Genomic DNA, 20,910 nt, shown 5'->3' with positions numbered 1-20,910 from the left:
TCCTATACTCAAGCTTGCAATTCCCCAATTAACATACCAGTAGTTCCATACAAAACCTACATGACAGTGATTTCAGAATTATATTTTTAGCCCACCATCATCAGATGGTGGGCTATTCAAATCACCCTGCGTCCGTGGTCCGGCGTCCGCCGTCCGTAAACAATGCTTGTTATCACTATTTCTTAAAAACTGCTGCAGGGATTTTGTTCAAACTTCACATGGAGGGTCCCCTTGGTCCATATTTGTGCCATACAGAGTTTGAGGCTGATCGGAAAAACAAGATGGCCGCCAGGCAGCCATCTTTGATTTTGGCAGTTGAAGTTTGTTATCGTTATTTCTTGAAAAACTGCTGAAGGGATTTTGTTCAAACTTCACATGGAAGGTACCCTTGGTCCCTAGTTGTGCAATACAGATTTTGAGGCTGATCGGAAAAACAAGATGTCCGCCAGGCAGCCATCTTTGATTTTGGCAGTTGAAGTTTGTTATCGATATTTCTTGAGAACTACTGAAGGGATTTTGTTCAAACTTCACATGGAGGGTACCCTTGGTCCCTAGTTGTGACATGCAGATTTTGAGGCTGATCGGAAAAACAAGATGGCCGCCAGGCAGCCATCTTTGATTTTGGCAGTTGAAGTTTGTTATCGATATTTCTTGAGAACTGCTGAAGGGATTTTGTTCAAACTTCACATGGAGGTTACCCTTGGTCCCTAGTTGTGCCATACAGATTTTGAGGCTGATCGGAAAAACAAGATGTCCGCCAGGCAGCCATCTTTGATTTTGATAGTTAAGGTTTGATATCCCTATTTCTCAAAAAGTGCTGAAGGGATCTTTCTCAAATTTAATATGTAGGTTTCCCTAGGGCCCTTGTAGTGCATATTGCATTTTTGGACCAATCGGTGAACAAGATGGCCGCCAGGCCGCCATCTTGGATTTTGAAAGTTAAAATTTGTTATAGATATTTCTCAGATAGTACTGAAGGGATCTGTCTCAAATTTCATATGTAGGTTCCCCTAGGGACCTAGTTGTGCATATTGCATTTTGGGACCGATCAGTCAACAAGATGGCCGCCAGGCAGCCATCTTGGATTTTGTTATTCAAAGTTTGTTATCGCTATTTCTCAGAAAGTACTGAAGGGAATTGTCTCAAAATTCATATGTAGGTTCCCCTAGGGCCCTAGTTGTGCATATTGTGATTTGGGACCGATCGGTCAACAAGATTGCTGCCAGGCAGCCATCTTGGATTTTTATATTCAAAGTTTGTTATCGCTATTTCTCAGAAAGCATTGAATGGATCTTTCTCAAATTCCACATATAGGTTCCCCTAGGGCCCTAGTTGTGCATATTGTGATTTGGGACCGATTGATCAACAAGATGGCCGCCAAGGAGTCATCTTGGATTTTGATAGTTGAAGTTTGTTACCGCTATTTCTCAAAAGGAACTGAAGCGATCTGTCTCAAATTTTATATGTAGTATGTTTGAAAAGGTTTAAAAAGTAGAGAAAAGATCCATCTTTCCTTTGTCAGATATTGATCATTCTTTGGTGGGCGCCAAGATCCCTCTGGGATCTCTTGTTAATAATTAATTGAAATTTATCTGAACAAAATAAGGAAGTATCATTCGCAAACACATGCAGCTTCGAAATGCAGATTGATTTCAGAATAATATTTTTAATAATTAATTAAAATTTATCTGAACAAAATAAGGAAGTATCATTAGCAAATACATGCAGCTTCGAAATGCAGATAAGATTGTCAGTAATAGCATGCACGTACAATATAAATAGTAAGGGTCCAAGGACTGAACCTTCAGCAACACCTGCATTTATTTACTTTTATTTACATAAGATATACACACTCGGCAATATAACTATTAGATACTCATAGATTCTAGTAATTACTATCTTATATTTTTCATCTGTTTTGCTCCTGACATCTGGTCATTTGAATATTTAATTATATATATGTACAAAACCCTTCGATGCTGACGACAAAAGAGAAAGGACCTTTCACATGAAGTCTCAAGCGGACCACAGGCACACGCATTTTGTTTTAATAAAGATATAATAATAGACAATACAATATTGTATTGTATAATAATAGATGTCGTTGTAGTATTATCTGAATAATATGATCAAGACTAGCTGTAAGATTAATCAGCAAATGCTCGTGGAGTAGACTGGAGAAACTTCAAAGTAAAAAGAAGGAAAGGATCGTATGAATAATTGTTAAGTAGAAGGATTTGAAAAGTGGTTTAACATAAACTTCAGTCTTTATCGGATGCTTTAATTTAAATCAAATTGTATGGTTAATAATATCACTTTGAGCATAATGTTGCACGCCTAAACGATTAGGCTTAAGATTAGCTTGCCTGTCGGAGCAATCGAACCCAGAATCAGGAGCTTTCACAAGAAATAAGTATTAAAATTCCACGTTCTGTACTCTTCAACACGCCTTAGTACAATCAATATGCTATTATAGGTCCTTGTCAGGTCGATCATTCATTGCTGAAAACATTCTAAGCTTTCCTCATGCTCTTGGTTCCAGTAAACATTCATGGGGTTAAAGCAACATTTTTCTACGATTTTTATTACGTTATGCAATATTTCACAATATATGTATATTTTTAATTTTCTCTTTGTTTCTGGCTTTCTGATTGGCCTATTCATTTTTTTCATTCCACGATGGAAAAAAATATCCGAGAATGGCGCGGAAACCAGACGTTATCGTGACGTCACAATAGAAACATTGACGTTGCGTATTGATTTGGAAAAAATAATCCCTTGGAAAAAAATCAATGGAATCGTACGAGTAAACGTATTTTGTTTTATAAAGTAGTAGCCTGGAAAATTAATTATAAGCATTGAAGTCACAACTATTTCAAAATATATGTATATAATTATATATACATTGTATATATACACATTTCTGATTAAATCCATAGCAGCATGAAATACACCGTAAGTACAATATTCGGATCTGGAGCATAGAGATCTTAAGAGTTATTGTTACAGATTACATAATTATGGACCCACCAGAGTGCCATTTTGATCTAGACCTCTAAAGCGCCTAAAATGGTCTTATGACACTCTGGTGGGTCAATTATTGTATAATATGCAACTTATTCTCAGATCCCTGTGATCTGGAGTGGCAAGTTTTGAATGTGGCCTCGGATCTAGAGCTACATGCGTTAAGCAGGCATGTCGGAAATGAATGTTCGGAAAAGGCTGAATTACTTCCGTTCCAAATAAGCTCAAATAAACGAAACTGCAAACACCATGGAACAGGCCAATGGAATTAGAGGTGAAATATGTCAACATAATTTAGAATATATTTCATGACAATGGAAAAGTGTTGTGGAACGGATCAGGAAAAACGTCACCAGTCTAAGATAAAGATTGCTTCGAAAACGTTTGCAGACCAATTGAATGAAACAGAAGCTGACGAGGTCACGAAAATTCACAATCAAAAACGTAAATAAAGTATGTTAGTCGTCATTTCATTGATAAATACATTATAAATTGTTTCAAATCGTCCCGAATTTCTGACGATCACACATATATGTGTAGCAGGAGGGGGTCTCGGCGAATGGTACTAGTACTCCTTGTTGACTTAATTGTAAAATTGATGTTTAATTCTCTGCACTGTAAACTTCAGCCTATGATAATAAAAATTATCATTGTCATTGCTGGCGGGGATGTACACGGATCGTGCACGAATCGGTACGGACAATTTTTGTCCGTGTAGGTCCGGCGAAAAAATTAAACATATTAATTTTTTCTCCCGGACCAGCGTTGCTATGCCGGACTGTCCCGGATATCGCCGGAAGCATTCACGGTCCTAACTTTCATTCAAGGTCACAGGTGTCAAATACGCTAAAATCTTTAAAACGGCTCCTTGTGAATAACTATGAGGCCTAGAGACATGATATTGGGCCTGTGACATGCTATGATGAAAGGCTTTAACATTTGTTCAAATGAAGGACATTGACCTGCATTCAAGGTCACAGGGGTGAAATAGGCTAAATTCTTTGAACGACTTCTTCTCAAAAACCAAAAGGCCCAGGAAACTCATATTGGGCCTGTCACATGCTGGGATGAAGGGATACCAAGTTTGTTCAAATAAATGGGTCAAATTTTTTTATCGACTTCTTGTGAATAACTAAGAGGCTTAGAGACCTGATATTGGGCCTGTGACATGCTGGGATGAAGGGCTACAAGTATGCTCAAATGAAGGACCTTTGCCTTCTTAATGATTCTTAATGATGTTTTCCAGCACAGGCTCCTTATAGATCCTCTTTGCTGGACTCGTAATATTTTTAGTTACATATTATGATTTTAGCCACTTCCTAGCTGATATTCTCTTTATAGTTATTGTATTTGATTTCCTGTTCGTTCCAGTGATTGTCCAATCTGTTTTTGAAGGTGTCCAATGTCTTAGATGTAACGACATGGTCTGGTAGGTTGTTCCATATTGAAGCAATCCTAACGGAGAATGAGTTCTTCCTGATCAATGTTTTAGTATGCTGGGGGAATATTTTCAGCGAGTTTGTCCTAGTGCTAGACCTCTCTGATGTGTCGGACCACATCCTTATGAACTGGGTTGCTCCTTTGTCGTATTTCCCTGTAACTGCCTTGTAGGTTTCTATCATGTCACCTCGTACACGTCTGTAACTCAGGGTTGGGAGTTTTAACTTCTTAAGCCTCTCAGGATAAGATAGGTTATCCATTCCCGGTAGTTGTTTTAGTCGCCTTTCTTTGTACTCCTTCCAACTGTTCAATGTGTTTCATTTTATATGGTCTCCAGACAACACTTGCATATTCCAGATGGGTTCTTACCAAAGATTTGTAAAGTGGAATAAATAGTTTAGAATCTAGGAACTTAAATGTTCTTCTGATCATACCGAAAATTGAAGTTGCTTTTTGTACTTTTTCGCTAATGTGTTTGTCAAATGTAAGCTCTTTATCAAATATGACCCCAAGGTCCTTTTCTTCTTCCACTTCTTCTAATGTTGTATTATTAAGCACATATCCAGTGTTCCCTCCAGTGTGTTTCCCGACGTGTAGTGACTTGCACTTGTCCTCGTTGAATTTGAGTAGCCTCACTCCAATGTGTGAGTTGCAGCAAATCTTCTTGTATTGACTTTTTGCTTTCTTGTGAGTTAATTATCTGGAATAGTTTTGTGTCGTCCGCAAATAAGTAAACAGTTGACTTAATCATCTCGGGCAGATCATTTATATAGATGACAAACAGCAGCGGCCCCAACACCGAACCCTGAGGTATTCCCGATGTCACTCTGCCCCACTTGGATGTTTCGCCGTTGATAATAACACGTTGTTGTCTGTTTACTAGGAAGTCTTCCAACCATGTGAGGGTTTCTTTATTGATTCCATACGCTTCCAGTTTTTTCATCAGACGGTGATGGGGGACGGTGTCAAATGCCTTTCGGAAATCTAGGTATATACATTCTATATCCAGGGCTCTGTCTAGGGCTTCTGTCCATTCTTCTAGGACATTAAGGAGTTGTAATGCTGCCTTCATTCAAGGTCACAGGGGACAAATAGGCTAAAATCTTTAAACTACTTGGATATTGGACTTGTAGCATTGTGAGGATTAAGGGACCTTCATTCATGGTCTAATTCATCAAATAAATCAGAGCCTGAACTTCTTTTATTTAAAGAGTTCCCTTTGTATTGCCTGAATTGTTTGCCACTACTAAATTCTTTGAGGTGTTGCATTGTGCCAACAATCAGATGACCGTTAAGGTCCATGGGCCTCTTGTTATGAAATAAAATCTGATGAAATTGAAATAGCCATTACCCGCCAAAGGCTGCTCCGTTACACATGTACATTGTAGCTAAACCAAATCAGTTCACAAAGGAATATTAACTCGGTACCACGTGTTTCTAAAAAGGAAACGCCGATTAAATACGCTATCTATTGAACGTCACGTGACCATGTATTAGCCAATGAAAATAGTTGAAAATCAGATCATATCTAACATGTATGTCTGTGTTTGTTCCAACGTTATATTAATTATCAATAGTATGCTGTTTGATGAAACGGAACTTAGTGCCGCTTATGTTTGGACTAAATCGCTTAGTAGAGTCTGTAAGTTAGGCCGACAGTTAGTCCATTTGTGAAACGCAGACCTGAGATTCTGTAAGAACGGGAAGCTGGGTGGAATGCCGATTGTGAAAATCTTTTAGAAATCCGAGATACTGCCTGCACATATGTAAGAAAGATTGAAGTGTTGAAAACAATTCCAGCTAGTACTTTAAAGTGAATAGTCGGGCAAAGAAAACCAGTCTAAATGTGTTCATTGGCCTTCCAAAAGTTCTCACATATTAATACGACGGTCAAGTTCTGCTTAGTTTCCCAGTTCTGACCATTAAAGTAAAAGAAAAGTTGAAAGCATTGAAAGCGAGGCTGCGTGGAAATGTAACCAAGGACATAGTGAGCCGGGAGGACGTTTTAGAATTTCCATACTTTAAATTAATTTCTTCGTACGCAGACAGATTTTGACGAGAGATTTTATTTTTCCATTTCATAAGAAATTATACTGGATACATTCACACCATTTTTACCGACTTTAGCCATCCTTGCCCGACTGTTCACTTTAACAAATTTATACCTACATAATATTTATGTACTTTACATGTACCTTTATAATTATCTGAAAACCATGTAGGCCTACATTGTACAAAGTGAAGGCAAGGATTTATAAGTGAGACTCATATACGTCCTTGGTGAAGGGCTTCGCGGTTTATTTCGACTTCTCACTGGTTTTTTGTGTGTTATTACCAGGGGCGGAATCAGCTTTTGGGGTTAGAGGGGCGTGAGACCAAGAAAATCAGGTGAGGGGTCTTGGGGGCCGCCTGCTCTCGAATAAATGTTGCAAAATCCTGCATTCTGAGCATTTATGAACACATTTCCAGAAAATAATTGAAGCGATTTAAGGATGTTTATGGTATTCATGTCTAGTGTCATATTTTTCAACTTAAGTTTTGATTAAATTGCAAAACCAAAAACCTTATTATTTATATAAGCATACGGTGAAGAAGGGCGGGAGTCTGGGGGCTATTAAAAATATAAGGTTTTTACTTTTGCGCATTATCTGTCAGATTATATGGTTTATTTTCCCTAACTTACACAATCTTCATAATTCTTGTATTGGACAATAAAAGAAAAGAAGGCTAGTGGTCTGTCTATGGCCAGACGCTGCCAGAAATCATTACTATCATCATATTTCCACAAATCAGAAAACAATCATGAGCCTTTTGCCTTGTACATCACTTTTTAACAATCGTTTGTCCTATCTTATAACATTATTGTGTGTATAAGATATGTTTTTGTTGAAATAAAAAGGAAGGGAACTGGCCATGGGGTGTACCCAGACCCATAGAAGCTCTAAAAACCTTCTACAAAAAAAATGTATTTTATTGCCTTGAGATCGTATTTTGAACATCTTTATAAGGGACCCTTTTGAAATACATTTCCATTTTTCCATACATTTCCGTCGTATTCTCCCTTTAGGTTGATTCTTGGGACAAATAAAAGTTTCCTATAGAAGCAGAAATTGTTTTACTGTAGATTGTAGAAAAAGCAGAAACCTATATGTTTCTGGAAAAAAGAAAGCCTATCTGTTTACAAATATAGCGATGATATTTGATAATTTCATAGGGTATCGAGAAATAACCTGCCGATTGATTATCAATGACACTAAATTAACTGATATATATATGCGTGTGTATACGCTTGGGAGTTTACATGTATTTTTTTTTTGAGAAATAAGTAAATACTCGAAGGAATTTATCTTTTCAGCGATATGGGGATAAAACCTAACTAACACGAAAAAAAAGATATAATTCTGGATACAAGTGTGTTCATGCATGTACAAAATGTATGTACCACAAAGTCGAATGTACATTTAGATTTTAAAAGGATCCAACATCAACCGGTAAAGGTAGAAAATGGAGCTTTCTGTCTAATTCTCACTCTTTAACTCATTCCTTATTTTCCCTTTTCTTTTCTCCCTCCTTTTCTTCCTTCCTTTCTTTTCCCCTTCTTTTTCACATTTTTCTCCCTCCTATTTAAGTGTGTGTTGGGAGGGGGGAAGGGGGCGGGGCGTTTGTCCGCTGAACCTGCCTATATTATTAGGTTTTTTTTACCTAACATATATATAACGCAAGGTCCGCACCCCCCCCCCCCCCCCCGAATCCGCGCCTAATTACATGTACATGTATAAATCAGATCACGATACATGAGATATTTGCAAAGCTAGACTAGGTGGTTGTGTATAATATCAGTTAAGCCCTACATTATAATGTATTATTAGAGATTAAAATCAATATAAATATTTAAATCTCTAGTAGATTTATTACAGATATTTTTACATAATCTCCAAACGATGACTCCCAGTAAAGTTCAAAATTGAAATTCAAAGTAACTTTTAACAAGAGCCCTAGGGAAACCTACATATGAAATATGAGAAAGATCCCTTCAGTACTTTGTGAGAAATAGCGATAACAAACTTTAACTATCAAATTCCAAGATGGCAGCCTGGCGGCCATTTTGTTGACCGATCGATCCAAAAACGCATTATGCACAACAAGAGCCCTAGGGAAACCTACATATGAAATATGAGAAAGATCCCTTCAGTACTTTGTGAGAAATAGCGATATTAATCTTTAACTATCAAAATCCAAGATGGCTGCCTGGTGGCCATTTTGTTGACCGATCGATCCAAAAACGCATTATGCACAACTAGGGCCCTAGGGGAACCTACATATGAAATTTGAGAAAGATCCCTTCAGTACTTTCTGAGAAATAGCGATAACAAACTTTAAGTATTAAAATCCAAGATGGCTGCCTGGCGGCCATCTTGTTAACCGATTGGTCCCAAAATGCAATATGCACAACTAGGGCCCTAGGGGAACCTACATATGAAATTTGAGAAAGATCCCTTTAGTACTTTCTGAGAAATAGCGATAACAAACTTTAAGTATTAAAATCCAAGATGGCTGCCTGGCGGCCATCTTGTTAACCGATTGATCCCAAAATGCAATATGCACAACTAGGGCCCTAGGGGAACCTACATATGAAATTTGAGAAAGATCCCTTCAGTACTTTCTGAGAAATAGCGATAACAAACTTTAAGTATCAAAATCCAAGATGGCTGCCTGGCGGCCATCTTGTTAACCGATTGGTCCCAAAATGCAATATGCACAACTAGGGCCCTAGGGGAACCTACATATGAAATTTGAGAAAGATCTCTTCAGTACTTTCTGAGAAATAGCGATAACAAACTTTAAGTATCAAAATCCAAGATGGCTGCCTGGCGGCCATCTTGTTAACCGATTGGTCCCAAAATGCAATATGCACAACTAGGGCCCTAGGGGAACCTACATATGAAATTTGAGAAAGATCCCTTCAGTGCTTTCTGAGAAATAGCGATAACAAGAATTGTTAACGGACGGACGGACGGAAGGACGGACGGAAGGACGGACGGACCACGGACAAAAAGCGATTTGAATAGCCCACCATCTGATGATGGTGGGCTAAAAAGAGCTTACAACGTATAAGTATATACCAAGGATTTGTAGGTATACGTCCTTGGTATATACATTTTTGTCACAAATAGATAGGCCTATTTAAACAATAAGAATAAAATGATTGATGGGGCTTAACGTCAACCAATATCACGGGAGTCTTTTATTCACTCCGTATAAGTTGAGCAAAGCATCACGTGACTTTAAAATCATGTGACTAAGGAGATTTCACGTGACCAGGATATAATACACAAAGCTGGGTTGGAAGCCGAACGAAAGAGAGTTTAGATGGTTGTCACTGTTTGAGAATAATTCCATCCATTCAAAGGTTTGTTACATAAATAACTGTTTATAAAGCTCGTATACTACAATTTTATATTATGGTAAATTAGTCATATTCGCATGTTGCAGAAAAATGTTTCTCCTCACAGTGCATGCTAAGCACTGTGGGTAAATATAGTTGACTATTTGGAAAGTGAAAGTAGACTTAAACGATATGTTCATTGTAACAAGGAACATTTCTAGGTATTGTGGACTTTTTATTGTGTGTCAATAATTGCAAAAACAATGCAGACTTTGCGATTTTAATGGCAAAATCATTACAGGAAAAAATCCTAACATGACAGCTATCTAAAATTTGATGCGTTAAACATTCAAACAGTACATTTTATATATTTGTTATTCTGAACAACAAAGACAAGCATGCATATGACACTGTATAACACAGCTAATGAACAAATGAACATGCATAGATTAAAGGGATTGTTTCTTATTTACTGTACAGGGTACAGAGTACACCCTTCCTGTTACACACTTTCAAAAACTGGATTTTCTGAAAACAGAATGTGATGACTAACTGGGGTTTCCCCACCCTTGTACAGGTGATACTGCTGGTTTGTCCACCCTTGTACAGTTGCTATTATTGCTTTTCCCCACGCTGAGATTTCATTGTGTTTAAATTTGTTAAGATATTATGACACTTTTGTTGCTATCAGCTGTGTTATCTACTTGGTAATTCAGGTTATCAGATAACGATGCTTGAAGTGACCTCGAGCATCTCGTGTTCATACAAGTTAGATACCACATATGTTTGTTTTTGTACACATGTAGAGATATAGAATAAAATCCATATAGTCAGGGCCATGCAGATACATGTAAACTTAAAAAGATTCAAAAGTATGAAAACAATATATAGTAAATTATATTATCAAATGCACAATGAATTATTTAACATACGGATTTATTTTTATTGTATATCGGAAAGACTATATAATGTGTATATACATGTATATTTACAGTTTACACTGACATGGACTCAATAACCATGCTTTCTAGTATTATCATTATCAGTATAATGATAACACAACACGTGAGGTGATTCTATTGTTACGTGAATATTCGATGGCGTAGTAAGGTGGGGTCATAACCCCACTTTGGTGGGAACATATGAATGACTAGATTCCAATCATCTGTTCAATCGAATTCGTTGGCGATGACGAGAGAGAAAAAAATATGGGTGTTCTAATAAAAAATATAAAACTACCGCGAGAATAAATTACATTCATTTACGTGAAAAACTGTAAATACAGTCAAAACTCGTTATCTCTCAATTCAAGGGACCAACGAAAATAATTGGATTCGCTGAATATCCGTTCTAGGGACCAGGAATTGACTTTGACTCAATGGGAGTTTCGAGTCATCGAAATTCAAGTCATCCGATCTTAAAATACGTACACTACACTTTGACTGTATAAGGAATATATTTTTATTTTGTTGAGGTAATGAGGTTACATAATTTACACGTTCTCCATTATCATTATACCCTCATAACCTCGACAAAATAAAAATTTAATCCTTAGATATACATAACAGAAATTATACATATTGATTGGTGCTATGTTGAGAAAAATCAGGTTTTAGTCAAGTGTCTGTAAACAAATTTGAAGGAGGTAGAGGTGAATAAAGCCTTTTAGGTTATCATCATAGGAAAAAAATATTAAAAAAAATCATATGCAATTAAAATTTTATCTTAACGGTAGAGGAGGTTTAATATGGTCTAAGTAGCTTTAGGAGGTATGTGAGTGGAGAATTGTTTTAAAAACTACCAATACAACACAATGCAAAGCTATGCATGTCAGGTTGTAAACCCACAATATTTTGATGATAGTGTTAAAATTTCAAGTTTTTTTCCATGCCTTTATTTGACACAAACAGTGGGAGATCAGAGTAGATAAGGTCACTAATTATTGTGCTAGATAGAACGGGACAGGGGTAAATTCCATGAAGCGCGCTAGAGCTTCATATTGAATTTGCTTCCGTTCAGTTGGCATTCATATTGGCTATGAATGCCAACTTAAGGACTTTGAATACTTATATTTACATTTGGTTACAATTTTATGATGAAATCTCAAGGAATTGAGATTTGAACAGCTTTCTTCTGTGATCGCTGGGACGACAATTGTGACATCACAATGATAATGACATCATAATAAGCGCTTGAAGTTCATTGTCTATATGACTGCCAACTGCGTTTGGTAAGGTTACATAGTGGGACTGCAGTTAAAATGTAAATATGTTAAGATGCTCTTTAAATATGTTAGTTCATAAATTATGATAGTGCAGCTCACTTTGTTACAAATGCATTTGTATCGTATTTCACAATTAATCTGACTTTTCAGGTAAAATGTTTATGATCACATAATTCTCGTATGTCTAAGTAAACATGTAAAAGAAGTAATATCAACAGTATGCTCCAAGTATTTCCTTTTGTTAATTCTAGATCATGTCACTGAGTTGTTTTTTGTGTCTTGATAAAGATAAAGACTAGAGACTGTATACCTTGACAGTTTGACAATCTGTATTGTTCACACAGTACTTCCTTGTCCACAAACGACCCAAAACGGGAAGTTGTTAGATCTTGTATTGGAGCATATCGTGGAGCATCATAGTGAAGTCTAATTTCAATAAGGTTGTGTACCAAAGGCATTTTTTGTAACTGTATATAAATGTGATATTTTTTGTGCCACAAGTTTAAGTTGGGATACCGGTATTTAGTTTAGAATTCATTAATATTCCAATATTGCTTTTTATACCTTCTCAGCAGAATTAAGGCTTATCTGAAAATCCCATTTTGAAATAAGGAGAATTTGTGATAGAAAACATTGTTAACTTTTTATCATAACTCTTATGGGTTCTAGTATCTTAGCTTTCAAATGAAATGCGTTAATAATTGATTTTATTGATATATGCATGTGTTTAATATCATAGGTATTAAGTTCCTTTTTTAGCTCACCTGGTCCAAAGGACCGAGGTGAGCTTATGGGATACCGCAGCGTCCGGCGTCCGGCGTCCGGCGTCCGTCGTCCGTCGTCCGTCAACAATCGACTTCTTCTCCATAACCGCTGGTCGGATTTTAACAAAATTTGACTGGTAGCATCCTTATGGGCTACTAACTGAAAATTGTACAAATGATGGGGCTGACCCTCCGGGGGCCTGAGGGGCGGGGCCAAAAGGGGTCAATTTGGCTATTTCCATATAAACGACTTCTTCTCTGAAACCAAGCATGGGATAGCACCCATAATGCAATGGTAGCATCCTTATAGGGTGAGGATTCAAAATTGTACAAATGATGGGGCTGACCCCCCGGGGGCCTGAGGGGCGGGGTCAAATGGGGTCAATTTGGCTATTTCCATATAAACGACTTCTTCTCTGAAACTAAGCATGAGATAGCACTCATAATGCAATTGTAGTATCGTTATAGGGTGGGGATTCAAAATTGTACAAATGATGGGGCTGACCCCCGGGGGGCCTGAGGGGCGGGGTCAAAAGGGGTCAATTTGGCTATTTCCATATAAACGACTTCTTCTCTGAAACCAAGCATGGGATAGCACCCATAATGCAATTGTAGCATCCTTATAGGGTGGGGATTCAAAATTGTACAAATAATGGGGCTGACCCCCGGGGGGCCTGAGGGGCCGGGTCAAAAGGGGTCAATTTGGCTATTTCCATATAAACGACTTCTTCTCTGAAACCAAGCATGGGATAGCACCCATAATGCAATTGTAGCATCCTTATAGGGTGGGGATTCAAAATTGTACAAATAATGGGGCTGACCCCCCGGGGGCCTGAGGGGCGGGGTCAAAAGGGGCCAATTTGGCTATTTCCATATAAACGACTTCTTCTCTGACACTAAGCATGGTATAGCACCCATAATGCAATGGTAGCATCATTATAGGGTGGGAATTCAAAATTGCGCAAATGATGGGGCTGACCCCCCGGGGGTCTGAGGGGCGGGGTCAAAAGCGGTCAATTTGGCTATTTCCATATAAATGACTTCTTCTCTGCAACTAAGCATGGCATAGCACCCATTGTGCAATGGTAGCATCCTTATAGGGTGGGGATTCCAAATTGTGCAAATGATGGGGCTGACCCCCCGGGGGCCTGAGGGGCGGGGTCAAAAGGGGTCAATTTAGCTATTTCCATATAAATGACTTCTTCTCTGCAACTAAGCATGGTATAGCACCCATAATGCAATGGTAGCATCCTTGTAGGCTGGGGATTCCAAATTGAGCAAATGATAGGGCTGACCCCCGGGGACCTGAGGGGCGGGGTCAAAAGTGGTCAATTTCCATATAAATGACTTTTTCTCTGCAACTTAACATGGGATTGCGCTCATAATGCAATGGTTACATCCTTATAGGGTTTGGATTCAAAATTTTGCAAATGATGGGGCTGACCCCCCGGGGGCCTGAAGGGTGGGGTCAAAAGGGGTCAATTTAGCTATTTCTATATAAACGACTTCTTCTCTGCAACTAAGAATGGAAGAGCACTTATAATGCAATGGTAGCATCCTTATAGGGTTGGGATTTGAAATTGTACAAATGATAGGGCTTACCCCCTGGCCTTAAACGGCAATATATGCAAGGTAAAAAAGGTCAATTAGGCTACTACTTTCATATAAATTACTTTGTCTCTGAACCTTTGTATTGGATAGCATATTTGTATGGTATCAATAGCATCATTGTATGGTTGTGATTCAAAATTAAACTTTGGGAGTCAATTTTGCTTATTTTTCTAATTGTCAGAGTCTTGTGATAATTACTAACAAAAAACCAGGTGAGCGATACAGGCCCTCTGGGCCTCTTGTTTTTGTCTGGATTGGGAACAATATTTTATGTTTTGTTGATGTAAATCTTGAACTGAATTTTTTTAGAGAGGCTATTATGAGTTTCTATCTACAAGTATTGTAATACGATGGGATGCTCTAGGTTTGACACAAACATATATGTGTAATAAATGTTGAACATCTAAAAAACCTCTAGTGTATTCAGTGATTTCTTTTAGGTGCATTTGGGGCCGAATAATTATATAAAGGCACCTTCCTTTAGAGAAATTTTGCTGTATTTTCCTAATCTTAATTATTTTTCATTTCAGATGTTTGTGACGTCAGTGTCACTTGTGTGTTTTCTGTCACTGGTGTCAGGAAATGTGTTATACTTCAAACCTCACCATCAGCAGGTAAGATTTGGACAAGCAGTCTTCAGTTTAGACTTCGCCAATAAAAGCTGGTGTTACAATAAGGCTTATTATATTAATCTAAGATTGTATCATGGTCCTGAGGAGTAATGTAATAAATTATAATGTTTTTATACCCCCACAACGAAGTTAAGGGTGAGGGTATACTGGAATTGGGTTGTCCTTCCGTCTGTCTGTAGACACAACTTTGTCCAGCAAACTGCTCCTAAACTACTTGACAGATTTTGATAAAATTTGGTACAAACCCTTATATAAAAGGGAGTTTAGTAAACTATATATATATATAGTTTACTAAACTGCAATGTCCCCTATTATGGAGGGGGTATTAATTGTCCGCTCTGTTCTAGTTAGTACAAATATATGTATGATATATATATAATACCAGCTTACAGATGAATATTTCAATCAATGATTAATCATGATCTATTTTTTTTTTAATGTCAATTCGTTAGATAGATACCGGTACACATAAAGGTTTCAACATAATTATGACAACACATTTTTCATCATGTACATTTTAATCACATTGCTTTTTAATTGTATCAATAAAAAAATGATTTAAAAATGAACACAAGAACATGTCTATATTACAGAATGAAGTTGTGAGTGAATTTGATCAGGCTCCTGAGGAGCGGCCTGATATTATTGTGTACGACCCTGTAATAGGCCACGAGTCCAGAGTTCCTACTAAAATAGAGGTAGGTGGAAATAAAAGGGAATTTTGTACAGTAAAGAATATTGCTCCTCCTGTCAAAGTCATAGATAAACGAAGAACAAAACATTTTCTTTATTCTACATCAAACCATAAGTAATCATTCTTTGATATCTTCAATATATGACCTGAAAAGTTTGAAATGTTTTACTGACTTTTAAAATTGTTTTCTTAAACAAATTTAATTTTGTAAGCTTACAATAAATTCACAGGATAAAAGCAAAGCTATATTTTCTATTTAATAATTAACCACCAGTGTCATTTAAGAGTGAGCCAGCAGTTTAGGAGGTGGAGGAAACCATAGTAATTGGGGGAAAATCATCAACCTATGGTAGTACCTGGCAGCTGCCCAAAGTGGGATTCAAACTTAAAAGGTGGAGGTCTTAGATGACTAGTCTAGTGATAATATGTCAAACAGAAGGCTGAGATTTACAGCTCTGTATCAAAACACCCTATTGTGTTGAAGGCAAAAATGTAATTTGAAGCGGAAATAAAATCATTAATTATGTTACAGAGTCCTGTCGCTGAGCGTCCATTTAGGTCTGTGATGTGTCCAGGAGGGAAATCCGAGTGTCCCGATAATAATACTTGCTGTAAACTATCCAACGGCCGGTATGGATGCTGTCCATACCCAGATGTAAGTTTATACTGCAGATCAGACATGAGTTAACCTTTTGCTAAATTTATATGTTGTCCACACATTAAATATGGATATGTTTCAAGCTGTATGTTGTTCTGATATTAACATGACATATCTGTTGTTTCAGACTGTCTGTTGTTCAGATATAAACATGACATCTTTTGTCTCTTGTCCTGATATTACATGGCATATCTGCTGTTTTAGGCTGTCTGTTAGGTATTCTGAAATTATATGACATATCTGTTGTTTCAGGCCATCTGTTCTGAAATTACATGACATATCTATTGTTTCAGGCTCTCTGTTGTTTTGATATGACATGACATATCTGTTGTTTCAGTCCCATCTGTTGTTCTGATATAACATGACCTATCTGTTGTTTCAGTCCGTCTGTTGTTTTGATATAACATGACCTATCTGTTGTTTCAGTCCGTCTATTGTTCTGATATAACATGACCTATCTGTTGTGTCAGTCCGTCTGTTGTTTTGATATAACATGACCTATCTGTTGTTTCAGTCCGTCTGTTGTTTTGATATAACATGACCTATCTGTTGTTTCAGTCCGTCTATTGTTCTGATATAACATGACCTATCTGTTGTGTCAGTCCGTCTCTTGTCCTGATATTACATGACATATCTGTTGTTTTGATATAACATGACCTATCTGTTGTTTCAGGCCATCTGTTGTTCTGATATGAGGCACTGCTGTCCAAGTGGATATACCTGTGATCTCGTTGGAGGACATTGTAAAAAAGGACACTTGTCCATACCTCTGAGTTCCAAGCTTTCTGCCTCTAAACATATCAAAGATGTGGTAAGTATTACACAGTTTAAGCACTTTAAATATTGTATATACAATAATGTAGACATCATATGTACCGTAATATGCAAAAGTTTTCACGTAGGCTTAAAGTATGGAAAACAAATCCTGTTGTTTATTTAATGAAGTCAGTAGTTGTAATATTTTTTATTGTGACCAGATAACACTTACGGCAAATGTAATACAGACTGTATTGTAAGTGTAATTTTCGTATACAAATAGAAGTAGGTAAAAAAGGATTATTTATGTGTTGGTGGTTGTTATCTGATTTACCTTTAATTCTCCTCTAAATCATAAAACAAATTGTACAAATACACTCTTACAGCGCCGTTACAATAAGCGTACGTGTGACGGCCAGTCTAGTAGGTGGTTCGCTTGATTGGTAGCTAGTCAGGTTGCATGGTAGCTAGCGACTTTCAATGAGGTGTGTAAGCACGGCTCTCATTGGCTGTCGCTTCAATGTAGAGGCGGAGCTAAAACAGTTGGAAATGTCTGTAGTCGATTACTACATAAAATGATCGGCATCGTAAGCTTCATAATGTAAAAGTAAAAAGGTTACATAAATACATTTTAATTACCTCATGTATAGACTTTAAATCAGCGCTAATCAGTGAAGTACATAGGGAAAGAGCTACTGTTGTAGTGGAAAAGTCAGTCAGAAATTGTACGGAAAAGAAATCACCTGCTTCTGACTAATTATAACTTTACCGCAAGGTGTGTGAAACCAAATCGGGTACAATGTACAACCGACCATCGTGTCTTGTCAAAATATATTCCGATAAAACACGGCTTTGACACATACCTGGATGTTAGTAGGGGATGCTATTCCAGCTGTAGGTGTGGATTTTTTTTTAACTTTGTCACCAGTACTTAATCAGAGAGATGCATTTGAATCCAGTGTTGACAATTTCTCGGCTAAAATCAACCTACATTTTGTAAACTACCGCCGCCCATGCGCCAACGTCCGAGAACATTACCTCGAATATGAAACAAATTAGATTATAAATATTTAGGCAATGCATTCAGACTCAAAGTCTACAACTAGAATAACATCCCCTACTACATGTAACATCCAGGTATGTATCAAAACGGTGTTTGATCGGCATATATTCTGATAAGACATAATCTATTGTCAGCCGTACCTGATTTGTTTTTCAACACCAAACGGACCTTGTACAGCGGAAAAGTCAGTCAGAAGGTACAACAGTAGCTAACGTTAGATTCGGCTGTGACATTACATGTAACATTAGAATGGATACAATAGATTAAAACCCAACACATTAATAACCACAATGAAAAGTTTGATCCATTGGAATGTTGGTAGATACATAACGTTACGCTACAGTATGACTACTCCCTGAAGTCGAGAGAAATGGCCATACCAATAATTTATGAACAAAACATCCTCAAAACATTCGCTAAATAAGTGAAACAAAACAATTACGAATTTTTAATACAGTGATTGAATGTATACATTGTAAAAAATTAAATAGTACACAACATGATCAAACACATTGTACAACAGAGTCGGGTATGAACTTCCGCCTACTTCTCATGTTGTCGGCAATCTTGTCAGTCAGGGGGCAATCAGTCGGGCTGCCGATGCTTCAGCCAATCAGTGCCTTCGTTACATGCCACCTAAAATCTAATCTACTGCATCAGTTACCAGCCTACTAGATCAGCTACCAGCCAACGTGTCTTATCGAGTGAATGAATGTAAACAGGAACACTTGTTGTAACGGCGCTGTAATGGTTTGATATAGAAGCTGATCTTAAAAGATAAAAATAAGTGTAGGTTTCACCAGAATCTTACTCTTACATATGAGCCATCCAGACCCATTTTACTTTTTACAGCTTCAGTGAAATTTGCATATACAAACATATTGATTTTATTATTTTTACAGAACAAAGTAAAAGGTTCCTCGTGGTTGGTTGAAGGTTCGATGATTGATGGTCCGTTAGAGATTTGTTCTGGTGGAGAACAAGCCTGCAGGAGTGGTTACAGTTGTTGTAGCAATGCCAACGGTACATACAGCTGCTGTGGTTACTCACCTGTAAGTCTGATGCCTTGGTTACAACTTAGTATAGGATCTGTCAGAGATTGGTCAGGTGACAAAGTAGTAACTCACTACAGTACAATACGGCTGTAACAAACCTCTGCAGACCAAGAAAATCACAGTTCATTATACACATACTACAAACATTACTACATTAGAATAATACATTCGTTGTAAGCATGTTAATTATGAGCATGTTTTGATAGAGATGCATTTCAAATCGATGATGGTGGTTCAGTTTCCTGACTTTCCTGGTATCCTTTCCTAAAAAAGACCACTGTACATTCCATATGATCCCATTGTAATTACCATTAAATGAATTGATATATATTCAGGCCCACTGCTGTGCTGATAAGGAACACTGCTGTCCAGCCAACTACAAATGCCTTAGCGATGGCCGCTGTGAGGATAAAAATGGTTTAACCTTGCCAAGGTCACTCAAGATTGAGACTACTTCAATCAAGGTCAAGGCCAACGTGACTTGTCGTGACAAAAGTCAGTGTACTGTAGGAAACACATGCTGTCTTAAGGGAACCAATGATTATGGGTGCTGTCCTCTTCCAAATGTAAGATTTTATCTCTTTGTTCACTGATTAACTTTCTTCCTTTGATACATCGATTCATACATTACATTACATACAGCCTATGTAGTCTCGTGTCAGTATAATGTTTGTCAGTTGTTATCAGTATGGTATGTTTGGCTAGTGTACATATTGGTTTTGTACATAACATTGGTCATATCTTAGATCTGTCTTAATGGATGTCATTATGGTAACTCAATTGTATTATTTAGTGAGTTTTTTTTTTTTTTGACTTAACCATTATATTTAATTGTTACCGTATTTGCTGTAATAAGGGCCCAGGGCACTTAAATAATTGTACGAAAGGGAGGGAGGCGCTTAATGAACCAAAATGGAAGTTGTAGACGAAAAAAGTCAGTCATATTTTTTAAATATTTCTGTTCTCATGGTACAGTAATCTGTTACAGCAAACATGCTTTTTATCCTTTGAGATGCATTATTATGTTGTGATTCACATGTAAAATACTCGCAAGTTCATATAATATGGGATACAATGCTGATGTTAGAGGCATCACATGTTGTTAAATCCATGGGATGTCGCCGTTTATACAACTTCAACTCTTCTTCAGAAAAGGGGAAGGACAATTTTAGTGGTAGGAGCGCTGATTACGGCTTAATGGTAAAAGTTGATATACATAATTACATGTAAAAATTAACAGTTAATTCTAATAAAACCCGGACCATTCTAGTGAATGTACTTTTTGTGGCAGGCTGTTTGCTGTAGTGACAAGAAACACTGCTGTCCTTACGGATACGCGTGTGGCCCTACAGTGGGATACTGCAAGAAGGGATACCATATCATTGATCTTTCAAAGGGAAACAACCTTGACCTGTCAAACGACCTTGACCTTTCAAACAAGTTGCCTGCTGACCCTAAGGACACCGATGTTGTTTCAATGGAAGTGAATGCAGTTTCAAATGTTGTATGTCCAGATAAACAGAGTAGTTGTCCAAATGGACAGACTTGTTGCAAGCAAAATTCTGGGAAGTATGGCTGTTGCCCAGCACCAAATGTGAGAAGG

General features: G+C 37.4%; 3 protein-coding genes across 3 annotated transcripts in view; 1 reads left to right on the top strand and 2 right to left on the bottom strand.

Annotated features, from left to right (window-relative positions):
- Positions 1-4,343: 4,343 nt before the first annotated feature.
- On the bottom strand, positions 4,344-4,724 carry LOC138316500 (uncharacterized). Its single transcript, XM_069258193.1, has one exon. The coding sequence runs from the start codon at positions 4,722-4,724 to the stop codon at positions 4,344-4,346; it is 381 nt and encodes a 126-aa protein (XP_069114294.1).
- A 290-nt stretch (positions 4,725-5,014) lies between these two features.
- On the bottom strand, positions 5,015-5,536 carry LOC138316499 (uncharacterized). Its single transcript, XM_069258191.1, has one exon. It carries the CDS (start codon positions 5,534-5,536, stop codon positions 5,015-5,017), a length of 522 nt encoding a protein of 173 aa, XP_069114292.1.
- Positions 5,537-9,759: 4,223 nt separating this feature from the next.
- LOC138314791 (extracellular matrix protein A-like) overlaps positions 9,760-20,910 on the top strand; it is a 62,323-nt gene continuing 51,172 nt past the window's right edge. The window contains 8 exon segments of the mRNA XM_069255337.1: positions 9,760-9,874; positions 14,980-15,063; positions 15,675-15,779; positions 16,308-16,430; positions 17,107-17,244; positions 19,155-19,304; positions 19,643-19,873; positions 20,599-20,901. Of these exon segments, the coding sequence (XP_069111438.1) occupies positions 14,980-15,063; positions 15,675-15,779; positions 16,308-16,430; positions 17,107-17,244; positions 19,155-19,304; positions 19,643-19,873; positions 20,599-20,901 (1,134 nt within the window). The 5' untranslated portion in view covers positions 9,760-9,874.

This window comes from Argopecten irradians, chromosome 2 (assembly GCF_041381155.1).
Source record: "Argopecten irradians isolate NY chromosome 2, Ai_NY, whole genome shotgun sequence".
Classification (NCBI taxonomy): Eukaryota; Metazoa; Mollusca; class Bivalvia; order Pectinida; family Pectinidae; genus Argopecten; species Argopecten irradians.
This window is presented reverse-complemented; position numbering and strand designations above follow the sequence as displayed.